This window comes from Manduca sexta, chromosome 18 (genome assembly GCF_014839805.1).
Source record: "Manduca sexta isolate Smith_Timp_Sample1 chromosome 18, JHU_Msex_v1.0, whole genome shotgun sequence".
Lineage (NCBI taxonomy): Eukaryota > Metazoa > Arthropoda > Insecta > Lepidoptera > Sphingidae > Manduca > Manduca sexta.
The window spans coordinates 4176791-4202334 of NC_051132.1; the positions used below are offsets into that span (position 1 = coordinate 4176791).

A 25544-nucleotide genomic window follows, 5' to 3' on the forward strand; every position below is an offset into this window, starting at 1 on the left:
AATTAATAATATTTAATTGAAATATATTGGACTATTTACGTATAGACCCTTTTTTTCAACTATTTCAATCTATACATGCATAGCCACACAAAAATAGTTATGTTCAAGGTGAATGTCATGAATGAAAATCTAGTTGGCTAGTTTAGCGATATATAGTAATGGCTTTTTTTAATCCAAATAAATTCTGCACATATACGAAATATTTTTTTACAAAAACAAAGTAATAAAATATTCTCGGGTTTTTTTTCGATATTATGACACTTTACATTGGCAACATTACTACTGCCATGATTTGGCGTTTACGCTGTCACATAGATTTCGAGAAGAAATTATAAAAATGTTTTGTGAAAAAATGAAGTGGGTCCACGTTTTTTACGTCTCGATATTAGTATCTCCTATATTTGCAGAATGGAACACACGAGATTACGTGAGAAGAGAACATTCTCTAACAAAACCCTACCAAGGTGAGTGACCCCGGCTCTTCGTACTTGACTTTGCTCTTAGCTGATTTGAGTGAACATTACACCTTGTTAATTTATTGCAGGGAGTGGAATGTCGGTGCCTTACTGGGACTTTTTAGGTAGCACAATAGTTACTTCGAATTACGTTCGTCTGACGCCCGATTTGCAATCAAAGTCTGGTGCTATTTGGAATACAGTGGTATGTCTGCTATTTTATTATTATCACCTCTGATATACACTAGGTAGGGATAAGAAGTGACAAAGAACTAGCGTAGATGAATCAGCGATGAGCACTGATTGATTTTAATATTGATATGTCATAATTTTATAAACCAATGTTGGTCAACTTAATTGAGATAAAGAAATTAAAGTACAGGTCGATTGATCTAAGAGATATCATAATATCATAGGCTGGAATCTAATTACAAAATTATAGATAACTTTCAATATTATATTAGATGGTGAATGATTGATTTTAAATTACAATTATAGTTATAAATAAATGATTATGTTACTAAAATTTTGCTGAAAACAATTATAGCACAAGAGAGTTGTTTGATATATAAAGTCATCTGACCCATAACTACCAATGCACCCTCGTTAACTATTTTTAAATATTCTTATCAGCATAATTTATGCGGGTCTGCATATATGAGTAACCTTCATGTAACTTGTTATCTTAACAATTATCTACAAAGGCATAAAATCAATTTTTCATACTCACTTTATGGCATTGCTGTTTTTTAAAATGCACATACTTTATTAATTTTATTACTCTATTTATATTATATTGGCATAGAAAATAAAAAAATTATACCTAAAATTAATGTTGATAATAAAAACACTCCTAATTTGTTGAATTTTTTCATCAATTTTTTTTTAATATTAAAAAAACCTTTTATAGTTACTTTTAATTGTTTTAATGAATATTGATTATAATGGATTATTATTACATGTATACTTTGGTGCATAACCAACACCTTATCAGAAAATAATGAGATTTGGGAATAATAGTTATTGAAAGCGATAGATTACTAGAGATTTTTTTTTTTCTTTTAAAAACTGTAATGAATATAATAATATCATTTAATGTATTCTATAAAGAAATTCATTGTAACTATGCTTAAATCTTGTTACCTTTACCTAACAAACATTCCAGTTTTTTACTTATTCTAAAGTCTCTCCTAATTTAATTAAAACTTGCTTTGTAAGCAACTATCTATATTTTTATCAGATTTTTTTGTATGTACATGATTAACCACCATTTTCATCAAAGGTACATAATCACTTATTCTGACCTCCTGATGATCATTAAAGTCTTTTTACATACATGCAAATTACTTACTTTGATTTTGGTTAATATTCAGTATTGTTTCAAAGATTAAAATTGGAATTGTTAATTAAAAACAGACTCACGAAAATTTTTATTCAAGTTTGTATATCCCAACTTACAAATGAAAAAACTGACTTTGAAATAAACCCATAATGTTTGATCAGTTGGTGTCATTATAAGGGTTTTGAAAGTTTTTGTACACTTTATTAGCAACTAAATTCATCATCATACATTACAGTTATTGAGTTAAACAGCTGAATAATTCCACCTGAATGTCTTGAAAATTTGTCAATGTAGACATACAAACAAATATTAAATCTGGGTTTCAATTTACTTTTTGTTACATATGATTACTGATTCAATGGATGAGAATAAATTACAATATAATCAAAATATAAAAATATGGTGTAAGTAGCAAAATTAAATCATAGTAATTTTTTTTCTGTATTTTTATTTAGTACCACAGGAACATGCAGATTTTTCGAGGTGGATATATGTTTAACTTGATTCAGTTATGTAATATGGATGGCCTAACCTATCATCAAAATTATAAAGCTGTAGTTTTATAATGTATGATAAATAACACATGCCGGGCATGGATTTCTGCCCAATTTTATCAAATTGATGCCAAAGTATCTACTTATATGCTGTCTAATAAATTAAATGCAACTTATTATGATTTTATTTTATAACATTCAATACAAGAATGGCTATTCTGGTCAAGGATACATAACAGAAATCCATGGCAATAAATTTTAATTCTATACCTTACACAACTAACATTACAATCCGAATTTCAATGCACATGTAAAACAGTTTAGCTGTTGGTGATCTGCACTGTATGATTGTTACGGTCTGTTACTTAAATAGTTACACGCTTAATAAAAAGTTATTGGATTTAAACAAAAAATATGTCTTAAAAATAATAAAGGATATCATAGTAAACATTCTGTTTAAGATTTATTAAAACAATCATATAATATTTCCGACTTTACCATAACATTATAATGATTAAAATATATGAATAAATATGATTTTGCATCTTACATTTTCATGCAATGACTATTTATGTGTCCTGTAAGTGTAAGATTCCATTTAGGTATTCTTTAATTTTTACAATGTGTTTTACCACTTTTGCACAATCAAGCAGCAAGGTTAGAATCTATTTTGTTTTAAACATTGAAATAAATAAACATTAAGGGATAAGGTGATAGGGGAATTGCAATTTCATGCAGTTTTTTTGTAAACCAAACATTTATTATTGTCCTACCAAATGCCGACCACCAGGTACTACATTATTGTAACAATTGTTGTATCATGTGTTCCAATATGATAATATTCCTTATTGTATATTGTTTAATCATTTCCAGCCATGTCACACACGCAACTGGGAGTTACAAGTGCAGTTCAAAGTGCACGGTCGCGGCAAAGATCTGTTCGGAGATGGGTTCGCGATATGGTACGTGCGCGACCGCATGCATCCTGGCCCGGTGTTCGGGAGCAAGGACTACTTCACAGGACTAGCTATTATTCTGGACACGTACAGTAACCACAACGGCGCTCATAATGTGAGTATATTCATGAAAACATTCGGTAATTAAATTAATTATTTGTGGATGAGTATATTTATGAAAACATTGAGGAACTAAATTAATTATTTTTTCTCGGGAAGAACGGCTAATTATAATCGATATATTTTGTTCACAATTACCTAGTAAGTTTTTTTTTATTAAAACCTTCATATTGATTCGTTCCGCAAGTTGCATTTCGAGGTCAGTCGGTATACTTCTGGCGATTGTCGAGGGTCACAACGACTGAATTATTAATTTCTCAATGGCAGATAGAATTTTACAGTCCCAATTGCTCGTTTACGCACTTAAAGAAACCAACATGTACTAGATAATATTGATGGTTGACAGACTAATTGACTTAAGCGTAATTTTTTTTTCTGAAATTCAACTATGTTATGAAAACATAGAAAAAATGCTGATTTTAAATACGTATGAAATTGAGTCTCGCAAGAATTAGTCGCTAAATCAATTAGCTTTTCACCCGTTGATAATTTTTTGTTGACCCAAAGTGGAAGAAATCATGACTATGGTTGAGCAAGCACGCTAGTAATGTTTCTGAAATAATTATATACAAGTTATGTACTGTTATTAGCACCAACACCCATACATCTCAGCGATGATAAGCAACGGCACGCTGCACTACGACCACGACCGCGACGGCACACACACTCAGATATCCGGCTGCGAGGCTAAGTTCAGAAACTACAACCATGACACGCACATTTCTATTATGTATAGAGATGATGTGCTTACTGGTGAGTTGTATATTACAATTGTCACTTACTTCTTACAGAATTCCTAAGTAAACTTATTAAAGAGGTCTGTTTGACTTCATGGAGTTTTATCACTGGTCACAAGTTTGTGTTTTGGCTTTTATTTCAAAGTAAACTAAAGTAAATATGTACTTATTTCAGATCTGAAAGAATCTATTCACTAATTGTAACTTGATTCCAAATCAATAAAACCCTCGATAATTCCTTTTTTTTATTACAAACTATTTAATTATGATACATATTTTATACCTCCCAAAATGAATTTTATATGCCCAGTGTCGACGGATTTGGACGGTAAGAACGCGTGGAAGGAGTGCCTCCGGGTGGAGAACGTGCAGCTGCCTACGGGTTACTACTTCGGCGCGTCGGCCACCACCGGCGACCTGAGCGACAACCACGACATCATCGCCGTAAAGATGTACGAGCTGGACTTGCTAGAGACGGTGAGTATAGTGAGGTTCAGATTACCAATAAATCTTCAAGTTGACTTCCAGAAACCATTTTAACGTGTAAGCAATCACGGCATGCTCACTTCTGAAAATTTAGAAGCTTGCAGGACTTGCGCCAAGTTGAAAGTAAACGAATTTGAAAGTTTTTACGCAATATATTGCTGCAAGCACTTGCTAGTCTAAACTTAACGTAAGAGTAGTGGGCTTGTAAATCAGCAATGATCAATACAAGTATAAAGACATGAACCAGAGCAATGTGGGATGTGTCACTATGCTGCAGGAATGAAATAAGGATGTATTAAAATTTAGAGAAGCATTTGTATAGTGTATATATACAATTTATACAGTGTGCTCGGTCAAACCGACAATTTTGATGTAACATTTTATACTTACATGGTATACATATATACAAATCAGAATGTTTTCCTATAATTCATATAAATTGTTTTAACAGCAAAACAAGGATGAGGACCGCTCTAACATAATTCCATCAGCGGCGTCGTTCGAAGCGCCTCGAGAACGCGTGGAGGACACCAAACCCGCCATGTCCGGGGTCAAGACCTTCCTCTACATGATGGGGGTTGCGATCATCATCATAGTGCTCGTAGTGCTGGGCATCATGTGGTACCAGAAACGGCAGGAACATTCCAGAAAGCGGTTGTACTAAGCGTTGTTTACTCGATTGGCGGTTTGATCTTAGTGGATGGCATTTTTTTAATGATTCAGTGCAGGTATTGAAAATTAGAGTACAAGAGTTGTGATGGTTACGAATATAAAAAAAAAAAATCCTTTTCTAAAAAGTATCAACTTTTATTCATACCTTGATGGAAATCCAATATTGAATCGCCAATCGATGTTAAAAAAATACAATTTTTTTTTAAATTGGCACATTCCTGATTTATGTTTATGATTTAAAAAAAAAAAAGAATAATAATGCATCACAGTATTCATTTTTTAAATAAGGAATGTCTATGGATTTTGTTCCTCAAATCGTATTTTTAGATGTGACCACACATAACTTATCTAGATATTCACCAAACGACATTCTACATTAATTTTGGTTAAATTCATACTTTATTTCGACATGCTTATTAAAGTAAAGTCCCTGCCATTTTAATTTTCAATGACGTAATTTTTAATTCTACGACAATGCACAGTCTCTACAAGACTAATATTTATCATATTTGCCGTTATAAATAAACTAGTAATAAACCTTGAACTAAACACATGAATAGCCTCATAAGAAACCCTTATAATTTGTATGATATCCTCTAATAAAACTTCCCAAACAATCTACACAAGTCTTCTAACATAATAATAATTTACAATTAAGTTAACCATGTATGTAGTTTTTTAGCTCTCTGGGTTTTTGTGCATATCTTTTACACTCATCTGGTCATATCATAGTCGTTATATTCACGTCTATTTTCTCTAACATATAATTAAGAAGTAAGTTTATGCCAATCCTTGTAAGAAACTATTTACCAGACTGATATTTATGGTAACTACTAATATCATTATAGAGCGTACAGTTTTTATTCACACTTATTCAGAATATTTGTCGAGGGGGTAATTAAATTATGCGTAAGCCAGGTTTTTCGGTAAGCTACTATCGAATGCATAATACTTATTTATTCGTATTCATTTAAATCTGCTCATCATCATTTTTAATATGGTCATGTAGAAATAAAAGTCAAACTGGATTTAAATAATATTTTTATTTACGAACAATTCAGAGGCTGAAAATATACTAAAGGACAGACTAAGTAAAAAGTAAAAACTCTAAATTAATAGAAAGTTTGATTTTTATTTACAGATTAATTTAAGTAATGGTAGAAAGGTATTTCATATATTTAAAATTCAAATTATTGATTAGTTTATATACTGCCTGGGCTGTGAATTTTTATGTAAACACATAGAATGTAACCTATTTTAAAATATTGCATATTGAAAAATATTTTTATTCAGTCCAGGTTAATGAAAGTAAAGCAATACAATATATGATCATTTACATTGGAAATATATTACATGAGTAAGGGAATGTGTAGATGATTATATAATAGGTTCATTGTTATTTTTAATAAGTTTTAATATATACATCAGCCTTGTTGAGTTACTATGAGAAAATGTTATCTACTAAATTATTCATCAACCAGTATAGCCGTTATAATTTATTTGGATTTGATATTACCTAGATATCTGAATCTCAATTTTTGATATAAAGTTCAGAATCGACAATTTAATTTTTAATTGTACTCTTTTGTGCTGATGTATAGTATTTTATGTGAATGAGTGTCGTATGTATCTGTGTGTTTTAATAAAAATAATTTATAAAATTTTCAACCCGTATTTTAATTTATCTTTATAAGACATGTTCTATACAACCGTGCATACAACTCATGCCCGTCTTTATGGCCCAGGGAACAAAGAGACTTGAAATATCATGTCAACAATTAACTAAGAAAACGTAAGCCAGTCTGAAGTTTTACCTGCTCTAGTCTGTAGTGCCTCGGTAGCGTAGTTGTACTGCATGCGCGGTACGCGAACGAGACAAGGTTCGTGGTTCGAAACCCGGGTTGGGCAAAGTGATATTTAGGTTTGTCTGCTCAGTATCAGCCCGGAGTCTAGAATTTGTGCCCGATATGGCGGTAGGCTCACTCTCTATCACATCATGGGACGGAACACACTTGGCGAAAAGTGGGTGCCATGATCTCGAAATCATGGCACCCACTTTTCGCCTCTGCATATCCCTTCGGGAATAAATTGTGTGTTTTTTTTATTTGTAGTCTGTGGTCGGTACTAGACCTTAATCTACGTGGAATGTAACAAAAATCTGTCAAAGTTTCGCCATGAAGATCTCAAGGGCCAGAGATTCCGTGTATACTATTATATAAAGCTGAAGAGTTTGTTTGATCGCGCTAATCTTGGGAACTACTGGTTCGAATTGAATAATAATATTTTGTTGTTGGATAGCCCATCCAGCCAGGAAGGCTATATGCAATATAATATCACGCTATGACCAATAGAATTGGAACATCAATAAAATAAATTGAAAAAATGGGAAAATTTATTCCTTTTGAAAGCTTCCGATGCATGAACTAAAGCGTAAACGATTAAAGTTCAAAAAAATATATTATGAAGCAGTCCTCCATCGTATCTGTCTCGAGACAAGAAACTCAAAAACTACCCCACGGATTTCGATGAACTTTTGTATGAAAATAATTTGAGACCCTAGGAAGGATTGTTATTATTATTTTCTATCTCGGGAAATTATATAGCAGGACTTTCATCCCGAAAAATAAATAACATTCATAATGATTGATTTATGCTGAGGATTTATGTCTACACGAATGATGGACTTATAATAAAACAATTTTTCGGATTTCATTGTTGTTTTGTATATTATAATTCTCTCCCAACGTTTCAAAGACTGCAGGTCCCATGGTTATGGCGAGGGGGACTGAGGTGTTCGAGGGGTCTATGAGGAAAAAAGTTTGAGAACCTTTGCTCTAAATGGTAAAAAGCACATGGAAATAACCATGCACATTGCCAAAGTTGTAAGAAAGATGTAATATTTCTTCTAGTTTTAACGCTACTAATAAATTATTTTTCATAATAGTTACGTATAATACCTAATTTGCTTTTATTTTGATTTAAAAATCGCCCGATTTTTTGGTGGAAGATGTAAGGTAAATTTTCACTTTTGCAACACCGAAGTGTCTACTGTCTGTGCTACTGTCAAAAAATAAATTACGTTTATGAGGTGTTGCACTGTGATTTATGTGATTTTGTCGCGTTTATTAATAAAAAAGAAACAATTTTAAATAGTCAGTGTACGAAACGTGTCCATCATGGATAGTAAATCGTTCCTGCATTCCTGGTGCAATAAGAAAAATTTATCACCACAGTTCGATATACGCGCCACAGGTAACCGGAAAATTTGTATTGATTTTATCGTAAATTCCCGTTTATTCCTGTCTTATACCTCTATAACGCTTTGTTATTCAATAAAAATCGTTATTACTTGATATAAAAAGGATCAAAACTTTGCAGCTGTCCTTTCTCGGCGTTTGCCGTTTTTATAACCTTCCAAAAATTTCCTGTGACAGTGATAATAAACTAACTTTGATTTGTAAATATTGTCATTATAATTAATTTCGCTATCATGATCAACTAGAGAACATTCTATAATATTTGTTCTATGATTAGATTTAGTTTTATAGTATTTTGAGCTGTAGTTTACATATTGTCTTTTTGTGGAAATAGTGTCAAGGCTTGTATGTAATTCGTTAAAAAAAATCTGTAATTTTTTTCTTCCGCTCAGGTCCAAAGCATCGCCAGCGTTTCCTTTGTGAAGTGAGAGTTGAAGGCATTTCCTATGTCGGGGCTGGTAATTCCACCACCAAAAAAGAGGCCCAGATGAACGCTTCTCGGGACTTCATCAACTATTTAGTGCGAAGTGAGCAAGTGCCTGCAAGTGAAGTCCCTGAGGATATAAAAATAAAGACAGACAATGCTAACACCACACCAGCTAATGCTGAAAACAATCAGCAAAATGCTGACCAACAGCAGAGACCGGTTTTCCAGGTGACTTAACTTTGTTTAAACAAATTTGTGTATAATCAATTTATTGACATTTATTATTGTATTTCATATCTAGTTATTGACTGGAATGGTATAACCTGGGTCCTGAAACTATTTAAAATCAGCTTATGTATTTCCAAAGATTGTAATGAAATCAAATAATTTGTTTCCTGAATACAGTTTACATGCATGTTACAAGTGTTGTATGTTATTGTTACAAATGGAGAGTCTCGCCATGTTCTACCGTAATACAATGTAATATGATCATTCTGGAACAATTACAGGAAGGAATGGATCCCCAAAGCATGGGACAAGCGTACAAAGCATATGGTGGTCAAAACCAGAACTTTACGTACATGGACCGATTACAACAGCAGAAAAATGTAGAAGAGGCTGAAGATCTTGATGTAAACGCTAGTCTGCATGGCAACTGGACCATGGAAAATGCAAAGTCCAAACTCCATCAATTCTTACAAGTCAATAAGATCAATACGGACTACATATACAAGGCAGTTGGCCCTGATCACATACGGTTTGTAATAAAATAAGTAATGTTTTTTATGTTGCATCATAATCATGTACAAATTTTACTTTTTTTGAATAATTTAAATATTAATTTAGTATTATTCCCGAAACATTTATATCTTAAGATATTTTTTCTTTTTCATCCATACCCAAATCACTTCACACTCTTATGGTAATTTACAAAATTTTACAAACTTTTAAATAGATGATTTTTAGGACATGTAGTTACTGTTATATAATTTGTGTTTTGTGTTGATTCTCAAGTTTAAATATAACTTAATACTAAATAATATCTCCTCTCTTCAGTACTGTGACATGAGAAAACAGATAAATATATGTCACCACTTTGAAAAGCAATAATTTTAAAGGTGAAACCAGAATTTATAGTTTAGGGTAAATTTTCTGCTTTCTACTTTTGGTATTTGTCTTTTTTTAATTAATAATAATGAAAAAAAACCTTAACAACTAAACTGTTACATATTTTTTTATCACTTCATATACTTATTAGTATACAGTATCACTAAATGTCATTACTTTTATACATTATTGAATTTGAGATAATCTAAAATGTCTTTGTAAACAATTGTACATTAGAGTAGTGTTAGATATTTATTTATTCAATATATTGAACAATCTCTTCAGGCATCAGTTTATAATATATAATTAGCATATAAGCCACTGATTATTCATATCAATTGAAAAATCAATGGCTGACTTATTCTATAGACAATATGGAGGTGTGGCCAAGCTTTATGATTTGAATGGACATTCAAAGTGAGATCCATTTTGAAGATCCATTTAAAATATGAAATTTAATCAGATTTGTGGGTAAAGTTGTTTCTAAATTATTCATACTATAACTGAAGGCAATTTTGTGATTGAATCAAAGTTGCCTTTAGATTAAAACACTATGTCAATTTATTAAAACGCAAATAGTAGATTTTTTAGAAAATATCCAAGACATAGTGTATATAAAAAGTGAATGTTCATAATATAATTCTAATTTATTTAATTTATTACTGGATTACATATTTTGCTATTTTTTGACTTTTATTGTAAGTGTGACATTCTGAATCTTAATTGTTTTGAAATTGCAAATAGATTTTGAATGAGATATTGGTAAAGGAAAATGATCATCATCAAGATTTTATTGATATCAAAGTTGTAATAAAAATAAAAATCGTGAAAAAACGAATATATACTAAGAATTTTAAAAAATAAATGTGACAATACATTTGGTCTATGTTTGTATATCTGTACAAGTGAGTATGCAACATAATGATATGTCTTGGATATTTTCTGAATGCAGGTGTTGAGCTATTTAAACTGACTATAGTGTGCTTGGCCACAGTTCCAGATTGTTCGACACGCTAATATTCCCACGTCGCCGAAATAGTGAGTATCATATTATGTATTTTTGGTTTTTATATTGGTTTTAATAATAACTGTAAACTGGGCTTTCTTAATTAGAATAAAGTTTAAAATGTTATAATTTTGTTGTATAACATGGTTTCTAGTTGTTATACAAATCATTATGGTATCAGTATGGTATACTAATTTAGACATTGTCCACAATAAACAGACAATCATGGACATACATTTTTTGTTTGAGTTTTATGTCTGTCAAAAATGTATTGCATTTTTTGGTAGGTATGTTACCAAAGAAGTGTTGTTTTACTGTGTTCTAACTGCATTTCAGTAACTAAACAAAATCATAATTTCTGATTTTGTTTTATGATCATCTTGAAACACATTATAATATGTATTACGCACACATGCACTGTGGATTTATTATACAATACCACCTTAAAAAATATTATAACTGAATATAACAATTCAAGCAATGTACACAGGAGCTTCTCCTGTGAAATGTCTATATACGTTCGCGAGTTGGGGCGCAACGTGACCGCCCATGAGACCGCATCAAACAAGCAGACGGCGAGCAAATCCTGCGCGCTGTCCATCGTGCGACAGCTGTACCATCTCGGTGTGATTGAGGCCTTCAGCGGCACGCTTAAGAAGGACAGGTGATTGGGTTTTTTAATATTTATTAGGACTTGTTTTTTTTTTTGTCTAAATTTTAAAGTATTTGTCAGACTTGAAAGTTGTGATATAGCCCTTTGCAGTGGCGAAGGGTCCATGTAACTTGATTCCTGCCGGCTTTCCTTTATGTAGAATCTAATTATCATTAGAATGATTGCCCGACGGCATTCATGCATATTAGTATCTACATGTTGTGTCGGGTTTCTTTTCGGAAAATTTCACTTTTCTCTCTCTGTTAGTACAGGGTGTTTAAAATTTTATATTTTATGTAAATTTTATCATTTTACCATATTAATAAACAACTGTTTTGGTAAGTTTGAATTGTCACACGCGTTTTCGAATGTCATCATAAAATAAAAATAAATAATTATATAGTATTTTAATCTTAAATTATTTTTACTTCATTCATAGAAATGTAATTGTTACAGGTCGGCGGAAGGCATCATGAAGCCTTATCCTGTTGCAATTGATCCACAGCTTGAGGAGAAGTTGCAAGAAACTCTAGAAGGTAATACCTTTACTGAAAAATTATCTTCTCTAGTAATATTACTGGTGAAAATCAATCTACTATTTCTGGTTCATCAATCTATCGTCTGTGCGAATGCTGGTAAACAGTGTAAATATGATACTAGCATTATACATAAAACCCAACACATATTTTCATCATCTGATATAATTTTACAAATGATTAATGATTTTTTATTATATGTAATGGAGTATGTCCAGCCCAAAACTATTAGAAGTATTCTATAATACATGAAATGTTATCTATAATTATTAAACGTCGCATCCAACAAAACTATAGCAAGAAACAATAGTATAAATATTCACCACCATTATTTGTCATTCAGATTTGGGCATAACGCCAGTGGACGTGGAGTCCGGGCAGCAGGCGGAGGGCCAGGCCGGCGTGACGCTGGTGCAGGTGGACCGCGTGAAGGCCATGCGCGAGGCCAAGCCCGCGCCGGGCGGCGTCGTGCCGTGGTCGCCGCCGCAGCCCAACTGGAACGCATGGACTGGGTGCAATATCGGTACACGTTGCGCCTTTATGTGTGAAAATAGTGTAATATACGGATGTTTTAATATCCTACTAATATTATAAATGCGAAAGTTATCGGCCATATATTTATTTATTTAATTTTATAATTATATAGGGTATATTAATAACAATAATAATCGGTAATTAGGTCGACAATTACAAAGGTGAGTCCACTTTACCGCGCGCCGGCATTACCGGGCCGGCCGTTTTTAAGGAAGGACGCGTGTGCGAGCGTGACCCCTGGGCCACCTTTGTAATGTTCGACCTAATTACAGATTATTATTGTTATTAATATACCCTATATAATTATAAAATTAAATAAATAAATATATACCCCCAAAAAGTTTGTGAGGATGAATGTATGTTTGTTCCTTTTCACGAAAAAACTACTGAACGGATTTGGATGAAACTTTACAATGTTATTGGTTATATATCAGAATAACACATAGGTTATAATTTATAATGATTTTGTGTAATTTGGTCATAATATAACGATACATATCAAGCAAGTCCGATAAAAATTGCTATCTTGGCGTACGCCGCCTACACAGTTAGAATTAGACAAAGATGATGTATCATAGGATTGTTTGTCTTAAACAGCTACTTTCTATCTCGGGAAAATATATACTACGACTTTTATCCCGAAAACTCCTTCATGCGGATAAAGTCGCGAGCAAAAACTACTTTTATATAAAGTGTCAAAATAAATCCAGGTTGAAATAGAAATAAATTACAATCTTCGGAGTTCGCTGCTCTTTCTGTTGAAAAAGATCTAAATGTTATCCATTTTGATACAACAATGAAATGCTGCTTCACAGATGAAGGACCATTGGCTACAACAAGTCTGGATGATATAAGTGCTGATTTAGAGAAACACCATCGCAACGTGTGTCAGAACAGTACACTGTATCAAGTAAGTGATTTATTTCCTTCATATAGATCTAGGTATCCGTCTTTTTTAAATCGTATTTACTGTAATTTTGTAATATGCATGGGCGCCGAGATGGGGGTGCAAGTAGGCACATGTGCAAGTGCACGTTCACTCGCATGTGTACCTACTTCAGGGTACCCGACCCAGGGGACCTACTACAGGGGAGTCCTTGCCCAGACATAAACCACAAAAAATATAAGCCTCTGAATTTAATAATATTAATAATCTGCAACAATGGGAACTATCGACTACAAAGGTTTATTTTATGATAATGCCTTTTCAAGAAACCCGCGTGATTTGAATTAAAAAAAAAACCTTAATGACATTATGTAGTATAGTGCGCAGGTGCAGATGCACCTATTTAAAACTCATCTTGGCGGCGCCCATGGTAATATCTAAGGCAAAACACTATAATATATGCAAATTAAATTTATTTTCATAATACTTCGTTTACAATAAAAAATTTAATTCTTCACGAACAGGAAAGTGTACGCGAAAGGGAACAACTGCCGGTGTACGCGATGCGTTCGCAGATAATGGAAGCGATCAACGAAAACCCGGTTATAATCATCAGAGGTAACACTGGTTGCGGTAAAACTACGCAGGTCAGTTGTAAAGCTTTTGTTTTATTTATAGCGGAATTTATTGACAGCGTCGACGAGCAAGTTGTACGTTGCTTAGTCCCTCCCTGTTTGTTAAATGATCACGACTGTCAATCGTGTCAGTTTTGCCAGATATCCTTGGACTTTATGCGTCGGCGCAGAAGATGCACGACTCTCAATTATATATACGACATGTATCATAAACAATGTAATAAATCATGGATTTTCGTTATGTAAACGGTGTTATATTCCTAAAAAGATTTTGAATATGGGTAACGTACATTATATCATATTACACATTGCTCAGAATTGTAATATCGTATCGATATGGTCTCGTATCATATCGATATGGAATCGATAATAGCGTAAACTTAATGCATTTAAATCTATAGTAATATATAAAGCTGAAGAGTTTTTCGTTTAGTTGTGTGAACGCGCTAATCTCAGGAACTACTAAATCTACTTTAAAATTTTTGCATTAATAGCTACATTACTTTTAGTGCTACTTTTATAACGGAATAACTGTTTTGTGCGGGCGAAGCTATTTGTATATACTATTAGCTATTATACATACGCGGAAGTAAAATAGATTTTTTATCGGATTTACATCCTTTGGTCAGTAGGCAAACATCCAGCAAAGTGGGCAGCATTTTGGCGATTATTGCGAGATAATGTTTTTTCTTTATTTTATTGGTATTACAATGTAACAATCAAACGTAAAACAGTACCTTTGCCGAGATAATACCATAAACAATCTCTACACCTTATCTACGGCTAATGTCAATAAACGATGTAATTGCTAACTTCGGATCGAAATCAAAAATGAACCAATAAGAATAAAGTTTTTTTACGACTTACTTTGATTGGTTTATTCTTGAATCCGGTCAGGGATTGAGATGTTTGCCATAAGTTTATGGCAAGACGAAATGAGACACGAGTTGGTATTTGGTCTGATTTATTCCATGTACAAATGGTGCTTATATACTAATGTGGTGCGTGACGTACGTGAGTTGACACTCATCCAAGCATCTTGGTGTTACTATGTGTTGCGCTGTCGCTACAGGGGCCTTATTTTCTATCCCGCATGTTATTTTAACAGTGCGTAACAAGCACGTAACACAACGTATCATGTTTAGGACTATAGAAATTGGCTTACAGAATACCATTCCACACATATTTCACGAAGATAACATGACGCGGCCGCGTTACGCGTTTACACTATCATACAGAATAAGGGCCCAGACGTGTTATTGCTGCAGGTGTGCCAGTACATCCTGGACGACTACATCGCGAGCGGGCAGGGCGCGTGGGCCAACGTGTGCGTGACGCAGCCGCGCCGTATCTCCGCCGTCAGCGTCGCCGAGCGCGTCGCCAACGAACGCTGCGAGGACCTCGGCAACAGCGTCGGGTACTACACCTCTATCGCTCAAATATTTCAAATGCCTCCTTAGTTCATTATTTTGTCTAACGGTTAGCTATGGAGGGAAATGGACAATTAATATTTCCAACTGTTCCTTATGTTTCTATTTGAATAATTTCATTGCAGGATAAAGATAGATTAGTGTTCTCTGAGACTCGCCGAGTTTCACCGCTCGGTGTTATAAAATGCGTGCCACTGCTAATCCTCGCTTAAACGAATTGTATGCGTAGTGGCAAGATAGTCTCTATAACCTCTTTTGTCGGGTACGGCAAAGTTACTCCAGAGCACTTGATAGTAAGTGGCGAGATGTTTTATCAATTGATGAGAAATGATTAACTCTCGCCAGATGAGATAATTATGCTGACTGTTTGTCTACCAATTACTACTATGCTACCACTATCGCTACACCAATCAGAATGAGTATATGTGAGGACTGATATAAAATTTTGTTCTGATTGGCCATTACCAAAATCAATCTAGAAATATCGCTCAAGATTGTTCATAATTCGATCATAAATCTGCCACATTAAATAAAATTCTTATCCATATAATTTTGCTGTATCATATTTACTTATCGAAACTGAATTATTTCTTACAGATACTCAGTGCGTTTCGAATCTGTGCTGCCGCGTCCGTACGGTTCGATCCTGTTCTGCACCGTTGGTGTTTTGCTCAGAAAGTTGGAGAACGGACTTCGAGGAGTCAGCCATGTTCTTGTTGATGAGGTATGTGTACCATCCTACTGTAGACTAGAGATAAACTAAAAAATAATAATATTTTATTAAATTTAAAGTATTTTTTAATCAAGACTATCTAGCAAGACATATTTATATATTGAACTAGCTGACCCGGCAGACTTCATACTACCTCATGGATAAATAAAAGACCTAATCTTTTGTATAAAATGATTTTAAAACAAACAAATCGAATCCGTATTTAATAAAAAAGCATTTATTGAATAAATAATTTAGCCTATCTCCTACATTGTCACTCACTAAAGAACGCAATTCTGACATAGCAATACGACTATTTTCTTGATCTGTCTGTCTCTGGTCATCAGTGCGGTTAGCACGTGAGGTAGCTCTTCGCACATTTGATTGACTACGACGACCTAAGTCAGGTCGTCTTCTCCTCGGCATCGTAAATTGTAATTAATCAAAGTGAGAAAATTTCCCGCTCATTTAGCAGTAAAGTGTCACTATCACAAAAAGAGCACATTACTTGGAATGTCACTATCACAAAGGATCACCAAAGTAAAGAAAGTTCTCGCGCACGTAACCACAAAGATAGATATAATATCGTAATAATACTTTTTCCGTGCTCTGAAATGCGACAGGATGGATTGACATATTAGTTGGTTGTCAAATCTAATGTCAAATATTATGATTGCGTTCAGAAATTTAACTTAAGATTCATAATTTAATTTGTGACAAAACTTAAGATTTATCTTTCGATTTCTATATAGTCTTATTAAAAAATAATCGGACAGATTAACAACTGAAGTTAGCTAAAATTGAGTTTCTCGAAGCCGACCACTATTTATGTACTATGTATTTTGAGACTATGCAATTTTGTCGCGTTCGCGATTCACTTTCACTTTTGTTGAGTTTCAGAACGCGATATTAGATCCTCCAACGCGCACGCGAATTTGAACTTTATGCAGCGGTAATAAATTACAAATTGACTCTACGTATTAGTTAGAAAACGTTTGTATGGGAAATAGAAAAATGCTGTTTTGAGGATTTTCCCGGCAATTATTCGAATTTTTCTCACCTTTTAAATCTTCCCTAGACCTCCACGAATAATTCAAGACCAAGATAAGATAAATCCGTTCAGCCGTTCTCGAGTTTTAGCGAGACTAACGAACAGCAATTGATTTTTATATATATAGATTAATGTTGCCCATACTTAAGATAAACTAACAGTGGCAACACAGGAGTGGCGAAGCGACCATACAACCCTATTCCTACCGGCTTCCCTTTAAGGTTAATTTATGATTGTCTTAGTTTTTGTTTTCTGTTGATTTGGCCCTGATATGTTCAATAAAGCATTTTTATTGCCTCGGGTTAAAAAAATTACCTTTTGAAAAATTTTACCCTTCGCCACTGCAACACAGTATTTATAAGATGTTCAGTAACTGGTGAACAGGAACATTATTTGGTCCTAAATTAACTGATTATTCCCCCAAGGTGCACGAACGCGACGCGGACACGGACTTCGCGTTGATCCTGCTCCGAGACATGGTCCATACTTACCCGGACCTGCGCATCATTCTCATGTCTGCGACCGTCGACACGACTCTGTTCGTAAATTACTTCGGCAATTGCCCTGTTATTGAGGTAATCCTTTCCACCTTACGTCTATGTTGCAGATTTTTTTGCCGAAGTTCGATAAAGTGGCAGTTTAGTGATGTAGCCAACTCTTTCGCACACTCGTATATTGTAGCGATGACGTCACACCCATTCGTCAAGAGTTTCCGTCGCTTAATAGCTATAATATTTAAAAAAAATATATATCATGTATTTATTTCTTATTTAAAAAATGTACCTCGACCGATACTGTTTGCCTATACACCTTATCTCTCAGATATTATTTTATAATTTTTATTCCTATGCGTCTAGGTCCCAGGTCGTACGTTCCCCGTGACGCAACACTTTTTGGAAGATTTTATCGAATTAACCAGCTTCATGCCGCCTCCTAACACAAGGAAACGGAAGGCGAGCGGCAAGAAAGCTAACAACAAGGATGACGACGATGACGATGATGAAGGTATTGTTATATAATTGACTTACAGATTTTAATAATCAATCCTAACCTCTAACTGCGGATCAATAGTAAGAATGAACCAATCAAAATAAGTTATCATGTTAAACTGAATTCGATTTTCAAAATGTGTTCTGTGGATCCGAAGCTGCTACTAATGATAATTATTTTAATTTCTGATCCCATTCATTTAGATGTCGACGAGCAAGACGAAGATTTGAACAAGAACTGTAATCTGGGCGAAGGATATTCCCCGAGCACGATTGAAGCTGTGCGTCAATTGTCGGAAAAAGACGTGAGTGATTCCTTACTTGACATTATAATAATTGTTATATTGTATTTGTATTTATTAAACTCAAACTGATCACTCATTAGATATCACGATTCAAGTTTTCAAAGAGGCGAAATTTTTTAATATTTATTGTCGCTTATAGCTCTTGAAAATTTAATCGATAATAACCTAAATCGATTGGTCTGTCAATTGAAATGTACTTTATACATGTTAAAATCCATTTTGTAAAGTTTCTTAATGCGTAAACAATAATCTCTTTATTTACAGCTACGATTCGAACTGATAGAAGCTATACTCATGTACATAACCAAATTGGGAAGCGACGGGGCTGTGCTAGTATTCCTACCTGGTTGGCAACTAATATTCGCGCTCATGAGGTATCTGTCTGAACACCGACTATTCGGCGATACGTCTAAGTTCGTCATATTGCCACTACACAGTCAGATCCCTAAGGAAGATCAGAAGAAAGTGTTCCTGACGCCGCCACCAGGCATCATAAAGGTCAGTAATCGATATCACTATATACGTAAAGGTATTTGGTTTGAACTTTATGCTTGTGACGTCATAGAATGACGGAAATCGGTACTAGCGAACTGCGTTTCTAAGTCATAGTTTATACAGCCAATTGTGGGAAGTGCCAACTGACATAGTGTTTCTTGTTATCGATAAAAACATCACAAATATTTAGGAAGACGTTTTTTTTTTCAATTATTGCTTTATAAAAGTTGATAATACCATGAAAGTGTAAAAGAAAACTTATAAAAATACAAAAAAAAAATCAGGTGATCCTGTCAACAAACATGGCGGAAACGTCGATAACCATCAACGACGTCGTTTACGTGATAGACTCGTGCAAGGCTAAGATGAAGCTGTTTACGTCACACAACAATATGACGTCATACGCCACCGTGTGGGCCAGCAGGACGAACTTAGAACAGGTATTGTTGTTACTCATATATTTTCATTGACATATATTCTATAGACACGATCGTCCATATAAACTATTTGTTCAAAATTTTAATTATTTTAATTACCAATATGTCACTGTTATAACCTATTTATTCACTTGAACAACAAGTAATTTAACTGATTTGACAAATATTTTTTATTCACATCCAGGTTTACACTTAGACTCGAGTTCTTATATTATGAGCGCCACTTCGTACATAACCGCACGCTGTCAGTGTTGAAATAATATTAAAGATAGATATATGGATTACAGTACAGTTGAGTCGAACACAATGAGTGTACGGAACGCCAGATCTAGTACGTAGTACATATATCGATGTATATTTTTATGTCCTCAAAGTGATGTATCAATCGTAAGTCGTAACATATAACTAAGTAAAATAGAGTAAGAAAGATTAAGTCCCTTACGCCCCTACGTGGGTCTTCTCTACGATCTTGGTTAGATCGTTCGATTAACTACCCAAACTGCATCAAAATAAAGTTTACCTTAATAGTCGCGCGTTCACCATTCTTGATAATCGCGTCATTCAAATTGTGAACGTATGGGTTCGGGTAAATAACGCGTTTACAAAGTAACTTGATCTGGATCGGGCATCCAATGACCACATAAAAGTTTACAAATAACTATACTATAATAAAAAGTATTTTGATTGGTTATTTTTATTGATTCAGAGGTAGTATTTGGTATCATTTATTGTAATCGACCGTAAATGATCTTTTCAAAACAATTTATGTATTGCAAATTATACCTTAATATCACCAGCGTAAGGGTCGCGCAGGTCGTGTCCGTCCAGGCGTGTGTTTCACTCTGTGCACGAAGGCGCGGTACCAGAAGCTGGAGGAGCATCTCACCGCTGAGATGTTTAGGACACCGCTGCACGAACTTGCTTTGAGGTAAACATTGAACATATTATATGATCTTCAGTGTAAATTGTATTCTTTTTAATCATAGAAAAAAATTATGAGCAAACAATGTTACCAACTCCAAAATTAGTAGTAACCCTCATATAGATCACTTTAAGTATTCATTGATTATTAGTGGTATTTGGAGGCAGTAAAATTTTTTGTTAAAAAGTTTTTATAAGTATTCGGTTGTAGACGCGTAACCTTTACCCCAGTCTAACTCCGTCGTTTTAAGCTGTCAGTAATATTATTTGAAGTATAATAAATGAACATATCTGTATCTAATGAGGTTTGTATACATGGCAGCATCAAGTTGCTGCGGCTGGGCTCGATCGGCCACTTCCTGTCGAAGGCGCCGGAGCCGCCGCCGCTGGACGCGGTGATCGAGGCGGAGGCGCTGCTGCGCGAGCTGGGCTGCCTCGACCACGCCGACGCGCTCACTCCGCTCGGCACCATCCTCGCCAAGCTGCCCATCGGTAACTTCATTCAGTCATGTCATGCTAATTTATAAACGCGAATGTTTGTGAGGATGGATGTGTATAGATGTATGTTCCTCTTTCACGAAAAAATTACTGAATGGATTTGGATGGAACTTTACAGTAATATTGGTTATACATCAGAATAACACATAGGTTACAAACAAACTCTTCAGCTTTATATAATAGTATACATATGTGTTATCTTATTTATGTTTTATATACACCCACATTGTCTCATCTCTATATCGCCCAAAAGTTGACTGCTAGAGTATAGCATAGCGTCGGGTAATAAGGCCACTTGTATATATGTCTACTATATATAAATTTTAAATTCTTAAATTCTAACATAGAGAGAACGATTAAAATCCAAAAAAAAAATAACCAACTACAAGCTTTCAAATTTTGGTAGAGGGGCTAAGTGTCAAAAAACGAGAAAAGACGAAGTGACTTCATCGGAAATAATGTATTCGTTACCCTATTATTACCTATTGACGCATGATTAGATATTTCACATCAAAGTCAAGTTTATACCTAAATTATTCCTCTAAGTCACGTGCACCTTAGGTCTCTACATTAGCTAACATTTTTGTCTGCTATTAAACTAATATACTTTGTATTGCTCGATATAAAGCATAATTGTTTTTCAGAGCCACGCCTGGGTAAGATGATGGTGCTGGGTTTCGTGATGGGCGTGGGCGACGCGTTAACGACCATGGCGGCGAACTCGACGACGTTCCCGGAGGTGTTCCTGGTGGAGGGCGGTCGCCGCCTCGCGCATCACCAGCTCGCCTTAGCCGGCAGTCGCGCCTCCGACCACGTCGCAATGCTCAACGCCTTCCAGGTACACACTACACTCACAGGCAGTGGCGAAACAATAGCTTGGCATGACCAAAATGATGTCGGCCATCAAAAGTTTTTACATGTAACATTTATAACGTTTTTACTATTGGGTCCTAAAAAAACAAATACACATCTTTCAAGTTAAGACGGATCGCGAGTCGTAGGTACGCCACAACTCACGACATATTGTACAAGTTCCTTCTTCTTCTTTTATATTATGGCTGGCACAGTTTATTTATCGCTGATTTTGCCAATGTCAGGTAATAATAGCGGATACAAAATAAAGAGAGACTATAAAATCAGATCGCCATTTTGTCAACCTCTACAAATTTCTTTAGAGCGATTTATGGACGCGTTTAAAGCCACGCGACTGATCTACGCGCGTGCACCGTGTACGTCCATGCTTACATATTATATTCACATTTATTATATTACAATAAATTCACATGTAAACACGTGTAAAACACAGTGCAAACTCGTCTACTTGTACAACCAAACTTGTGTGGTAATTTCGCGCAACAAACGATTCATGGCGAACGATTCCACACGCGCCTGAGGAATGAGACATCATTCTAAAGCTAAAGTCAATATCTTATACGAATTTAAAAACATTCCAGATGTGGGAAAGAGAAAAGTCGAAAGGCGAAGAGGCCGAAATGAGATGGTGCGAATGGAAGGGAATTCAACAAACCACACTGCGTGTCACCGCTGAGGCTAAATCACAACTCACAAGTGAGATGTTCAAATTAAACATTTTCATTATGTATAATAAATTATTTTCTATTCTTTACCTATGCGTCAACTTGGGGATGTGGCTAAAAATCTTAATTTTATTGCACGCTCTTACCATCACATTTAGAAATTTCATTATATTTTTAAAATTTTCATTTTGTAATCTTACGATATTTCAGACATTCTAACCACGACGGTTGGATTCCCCGAAGATTGCTGCATCCCGCAGCGCTGGCAACCCAACGGTCCAGACCCCACACTCGACGTCGTGATCGCGCTCATGTGCATGGGACTGTATCCTAATGTTTGTTTACATCAGGGGAAGAGAAAGGTATAGTCGATTATCATTTGGCCTCATACTACATAAGCCAGAGGAGTAAAACTTTATACTTTCAAGAATGTACCGATTGGATAAATATATGTAAGTTCGGTACTAAACTGCACCTAAAGAGATTTAAGCTTAATTAGAAAAAAAAGACAGTTTGAAGAACAAGCCAAATAAGCTTCCTGAATGATAATACGTTCTTTTTTTACTAAATATTGTAACATTTGTGAAGTATTTGTTTCTATCGTAGGTGTTGACAACAGAAGGTAAACCAGCATTGATCCACAAGACGTCAGTGAATTGCAGTGGCAAAGAGCAGAAGTTCCCGTCGCCGTTGTTCGTGTTCGGGGAGAAGGTGCGCACACGCGCCATCAGCTGCAAACAGACCACCATGGTGGCGCCGCTGCATCTACTGTTATTTGGCAGCAGGAAAGTCGAATGGGTCAGTAATATATAGTAAAGTGCCGATTTGGTTACTGGAATTATTTCTAAATTATATTCATTAATATCAACTATCAATATGTAAAAGTAAATACTAGTTAGGTCGTAAAATCTATAAGGTACTAAGTTTGACCTTTGATTCGAATACTAAAAAGTGATAGTACAAAAACATTTAAATTTGTACAGATTTTATATATGTATATAAACACTATGACAATAAGAGACAAAAATGAGTTATGTGACACCGCTTGTCTTAGTTGGACCTTGCCAATTCGTCGGGAATACAACCGTGAGCTTATATTGTATGCCAACAGGTAGACAAGGTGGTGAGATTGGACAACTGGTTGAACTTCCAAATGTCCGCGCGTTCCGCGGCACTGGTGACGGCGTTACGCCCCGCCATCGATAAACTCATCGAGCGCGCCGCCGCCGAACCAGACGCCGTGCTGCAGTTCACACCCACTGAAAAGAAGGTAATTACCACGCATTCCATCTTTATAATAAAACTATATTGCCAAATCGCAATTGTGGCAAGAGTTGAAGAAACGATAGGGTGCAACGCTTTACTATGCGAGCGCCTGTTTATAAAAATTAGCAATACTACCTTGAACTTCAAAATACAAATCACTGCATGTGACTGCATTTAGTTCGTCTCACCCTGATACATCTAATATTAGATCTCAATGTCCAGCAATATTTAACTTATATTGATTTTTATTTATAGGTGATTCTTTGTTTAAAAGAGTTATGCGTTATGGATGCCGGCGATTACAACATACAACGTGAAGTCAGTACGCCTATGTTTAGATCAGAAGGAAAAAGAGCCCATACCATGGGCTGGGGCACAAACGGGCCCCGCGGTGGCTTCAGTGGCGGAAACTTTGCCAGTGGCGGCTTTGGCAATAATCAAGGCAACGGGTTCGGGGGAAGCGGGTTTGGCAACCAAGGTGGATTCGGCAACCGACGCGGCGGATTTGGCGGTAACAGCGGATTCGGCAACCAACGTGGATACGGATATCAACGCGGATTCGGAAACCAGCGTGGTTTCGGTAACCGAGGAGGATTCGGTAATCTAGGAGGATTTGGTAACCCAGGTGGTTACGGAAATCAAAGCGGTTTCGGCGGTTTTGGCGGTGGTTATGGTAACAACCGCGGTGGATTTGGCGCTGGTCAAAGCAACGACTGGCCGGAAGGAGGCACCCAATGGTAGAACATTCCTAGCTAAAGAATTAAATTATTTAAGTGCAATATGTTAAGGCAAATTACATAAACAGGTCGAAACCAGGTATAATACTACATTTAAATAAAAAACATTGTGATAAATATTGACCTAATAAACTAAATAATTAAGATGAGTGTTTTATTTAACAAAACTAATTTATTTTATTAAAGTGACCAAACAGCAAGTATTAAATTAGTTGCCAGTCGTGAATATACTAAGAATAAAAAAAAATGAAATAAACAAAATCGCAACTTCTCGCGATAAAGCCTTCGTCATTCAACAGGGTTTTGAACCACTATCAATATAAAGTCTTTGTCGGGTGCTACCATGACTTCGCTCTTCTTACTTCGTATGCGGAGAAAGGTCAAATCGTTACTAGGGTCCAAATCGCGGACCACAGCCTTCGCTTTGTCGATCAGTGCTGTCATAAGTCCGGCGTATTGGACGGAAATATGGTTGTCCAAAGTAGTCTTGATGGGTATGCCTTCTCCATTCACGACTACAACGCCAACTACTCCTTTGTGCGCGGATAATTTGCGTACGGTTTCTTCAGCCTCGTTCGCCATTATTAAAATTTAAGAAACTAAACCACAGTATGTCAGACGTATTTATAGAAATAAAATTATGTCATGAGAATGTCAATATTACAATTATATCTAGTTTAATTAAAAATAAATAAAATTTTATTTTCGAGGAAAGAGGATGGATAAGGAATAATATTTATTGAATGCTTGTGACCACTTGTGACATTTCTATGATAATTCCATACTATTGTATTACTCTTTAATTATGAATTTTTATAACACCTTGAATTTTAAAATTAATGATGATAAAATGAAATTATTAG

The 25544-nt window shown here is 35.0% G+C and overlaps 3 protein-coding genes across 5 annotated transcripts; 2 read left to right on the forward strand and 1 right to left on the reverse strand.

Moving 5' to 3' along the window:
• The first annotated feature begins 253 nt into the window (after window positions 1–253).
• On the forward strand, window positions 254–6930 carry LOC115442832 (vesicular integral-membrane protein VIP36). The gene is made up of 6 exons (XM_030168006.2): window positions 254–464; window positions 545–660; window positions 3165–3362; window positions 3958–4120; window positions 4415–4581; window positions 5042–6930. Exons 1-6 carry the CDS (start codon window positions 338–340, stop codon window positions 5252–5254), a joined length of 984 nt encoding a protein of 327 aa, XP_030023866.1. The 5' UTR covers window positions 254–337; the 3' UTR covers window positions 5255–6930.
• Window positions 6931–8311: 1381 nt separating this feature from the next.
• Window positions 8312–24825, forward strand: LOC115442824 (dosage compensation regulator). Of its 3 annotated transcripts, XM_030167993.2 has the most exons (23): window positions 8312–8514; window positions 8912–9174; window positions 9456–9703; window positions 11550–11723; window positions 12168–12247; window positions 12591–12770; window positions 13597–13691; window positions 14192–14314; window positions 15571–15719; window positions 16330–16456; window positions 17921–18070; window positions 18353–18500; window positions 18689–18789; window positions 19054–19287; window positions 19569–19724; window positions 20519–20649; window positions 20965–21134; window positions 21785–21978; window positions 22595–22709; window positions 22889–23040; window positions 23285–23476; window positions 23790–23948; window positions 24200–24825. In XM_030167993.2, the coding sequence occupies exons 1-23, from the start codon at window positions 8439–8441 to the stop codon at window positions 24683–24685; spliced, it is 3903 nt and encodes a 1300-aa protein (XP_030023853.1). In that variant the 5' UTR covers window positions 8312–8438; the 3' UTR covers window positions 24686–24825. The 3 variants fall into 3 exon arrangements, with proteins under 3 accessions (XP_030023853.1, XP_030023854.1, XP_037295857.1); XM_030167994.2 differs by lacking the exons at window positions 8312–8514; window positions 8912–9174 and adding an exon at window positions 11048–11091 and having other exon boundaries at window positions 9555–9703; XM_037439960.1 differs by lacking the exons at window positions 8312–8514; window positions 8912–9174 and adding an exon at window positions 11006–11091 and having other exon boundaries at window positions 9597–9703.
• LOC115442826 (dynein light chain roadblock-type 2) lies at window positions 24822–25362 on the reverse strand. Its single transcript, XM_030167997.2, has one exon. It carries the CDS (start codon window positions 25261–25263, stop codon window positions 24970–24972), a length of 294 nt encoding a protein of 97 aa, XP_030023857.1. The 5' UTR covers window positions 25264–25362; the 3' UTR covers window positions 24822–24969.
• Window positions 25363–25544: the final 182 nt, after the last annotated feature.

Bases quoted from the DNA above. Each gene is read 5' to 3' on its own strand.
- LOC115442826 (XM_030167997.2), bottom strand. From the start codon at position 25,263: ATGGCGAACGAGGCTGAAGAAACCGTACGCAAATTATCCGCGCACAAA.
- LOC115442824 (XM_030167993.2), top strand. From the start codon at position 8,439: ATGGATAGTAAATCGTTCCTGCATTCCTGGTGCAATAAGAAAAATTTA. The intron at 18,790-19,053 runs GTGAGTGATTCC...CTTTATTTACAG, and splicing joins GTCAATTGTCGGAAAAAGAC to CTACGATTCGAACTGATAGA. The intron at 21,135-21,784 runs GTAACTTCATTC...ATTGTTTTTCAG, and splicing joins CCTCGCCAAGCTGCCCATCG to AGCCACGCCTGGGTAAGATG.
- LOC115442832 (XM_030168006.2), top strand. From the start codon at position 338: ATGTTTTGTGAAAAAATGAAGTGGGTCCACGTTTTTTACGTCTCGATA. The intron at 661-3,164 runs GTATGTCTGCTA...AATCATTTCCAG, and splicing joins GTGCTATTTGGAATACAGTG to CCATGTCACACACGCAACTG. The intron at 4,582-5,041 runs GTGAGTATAGTG...TTGTTTTAACAG, and splicing joins AGCTGGACTTGCTAGAGACG to CAAAACAAGGATGAGGACCG.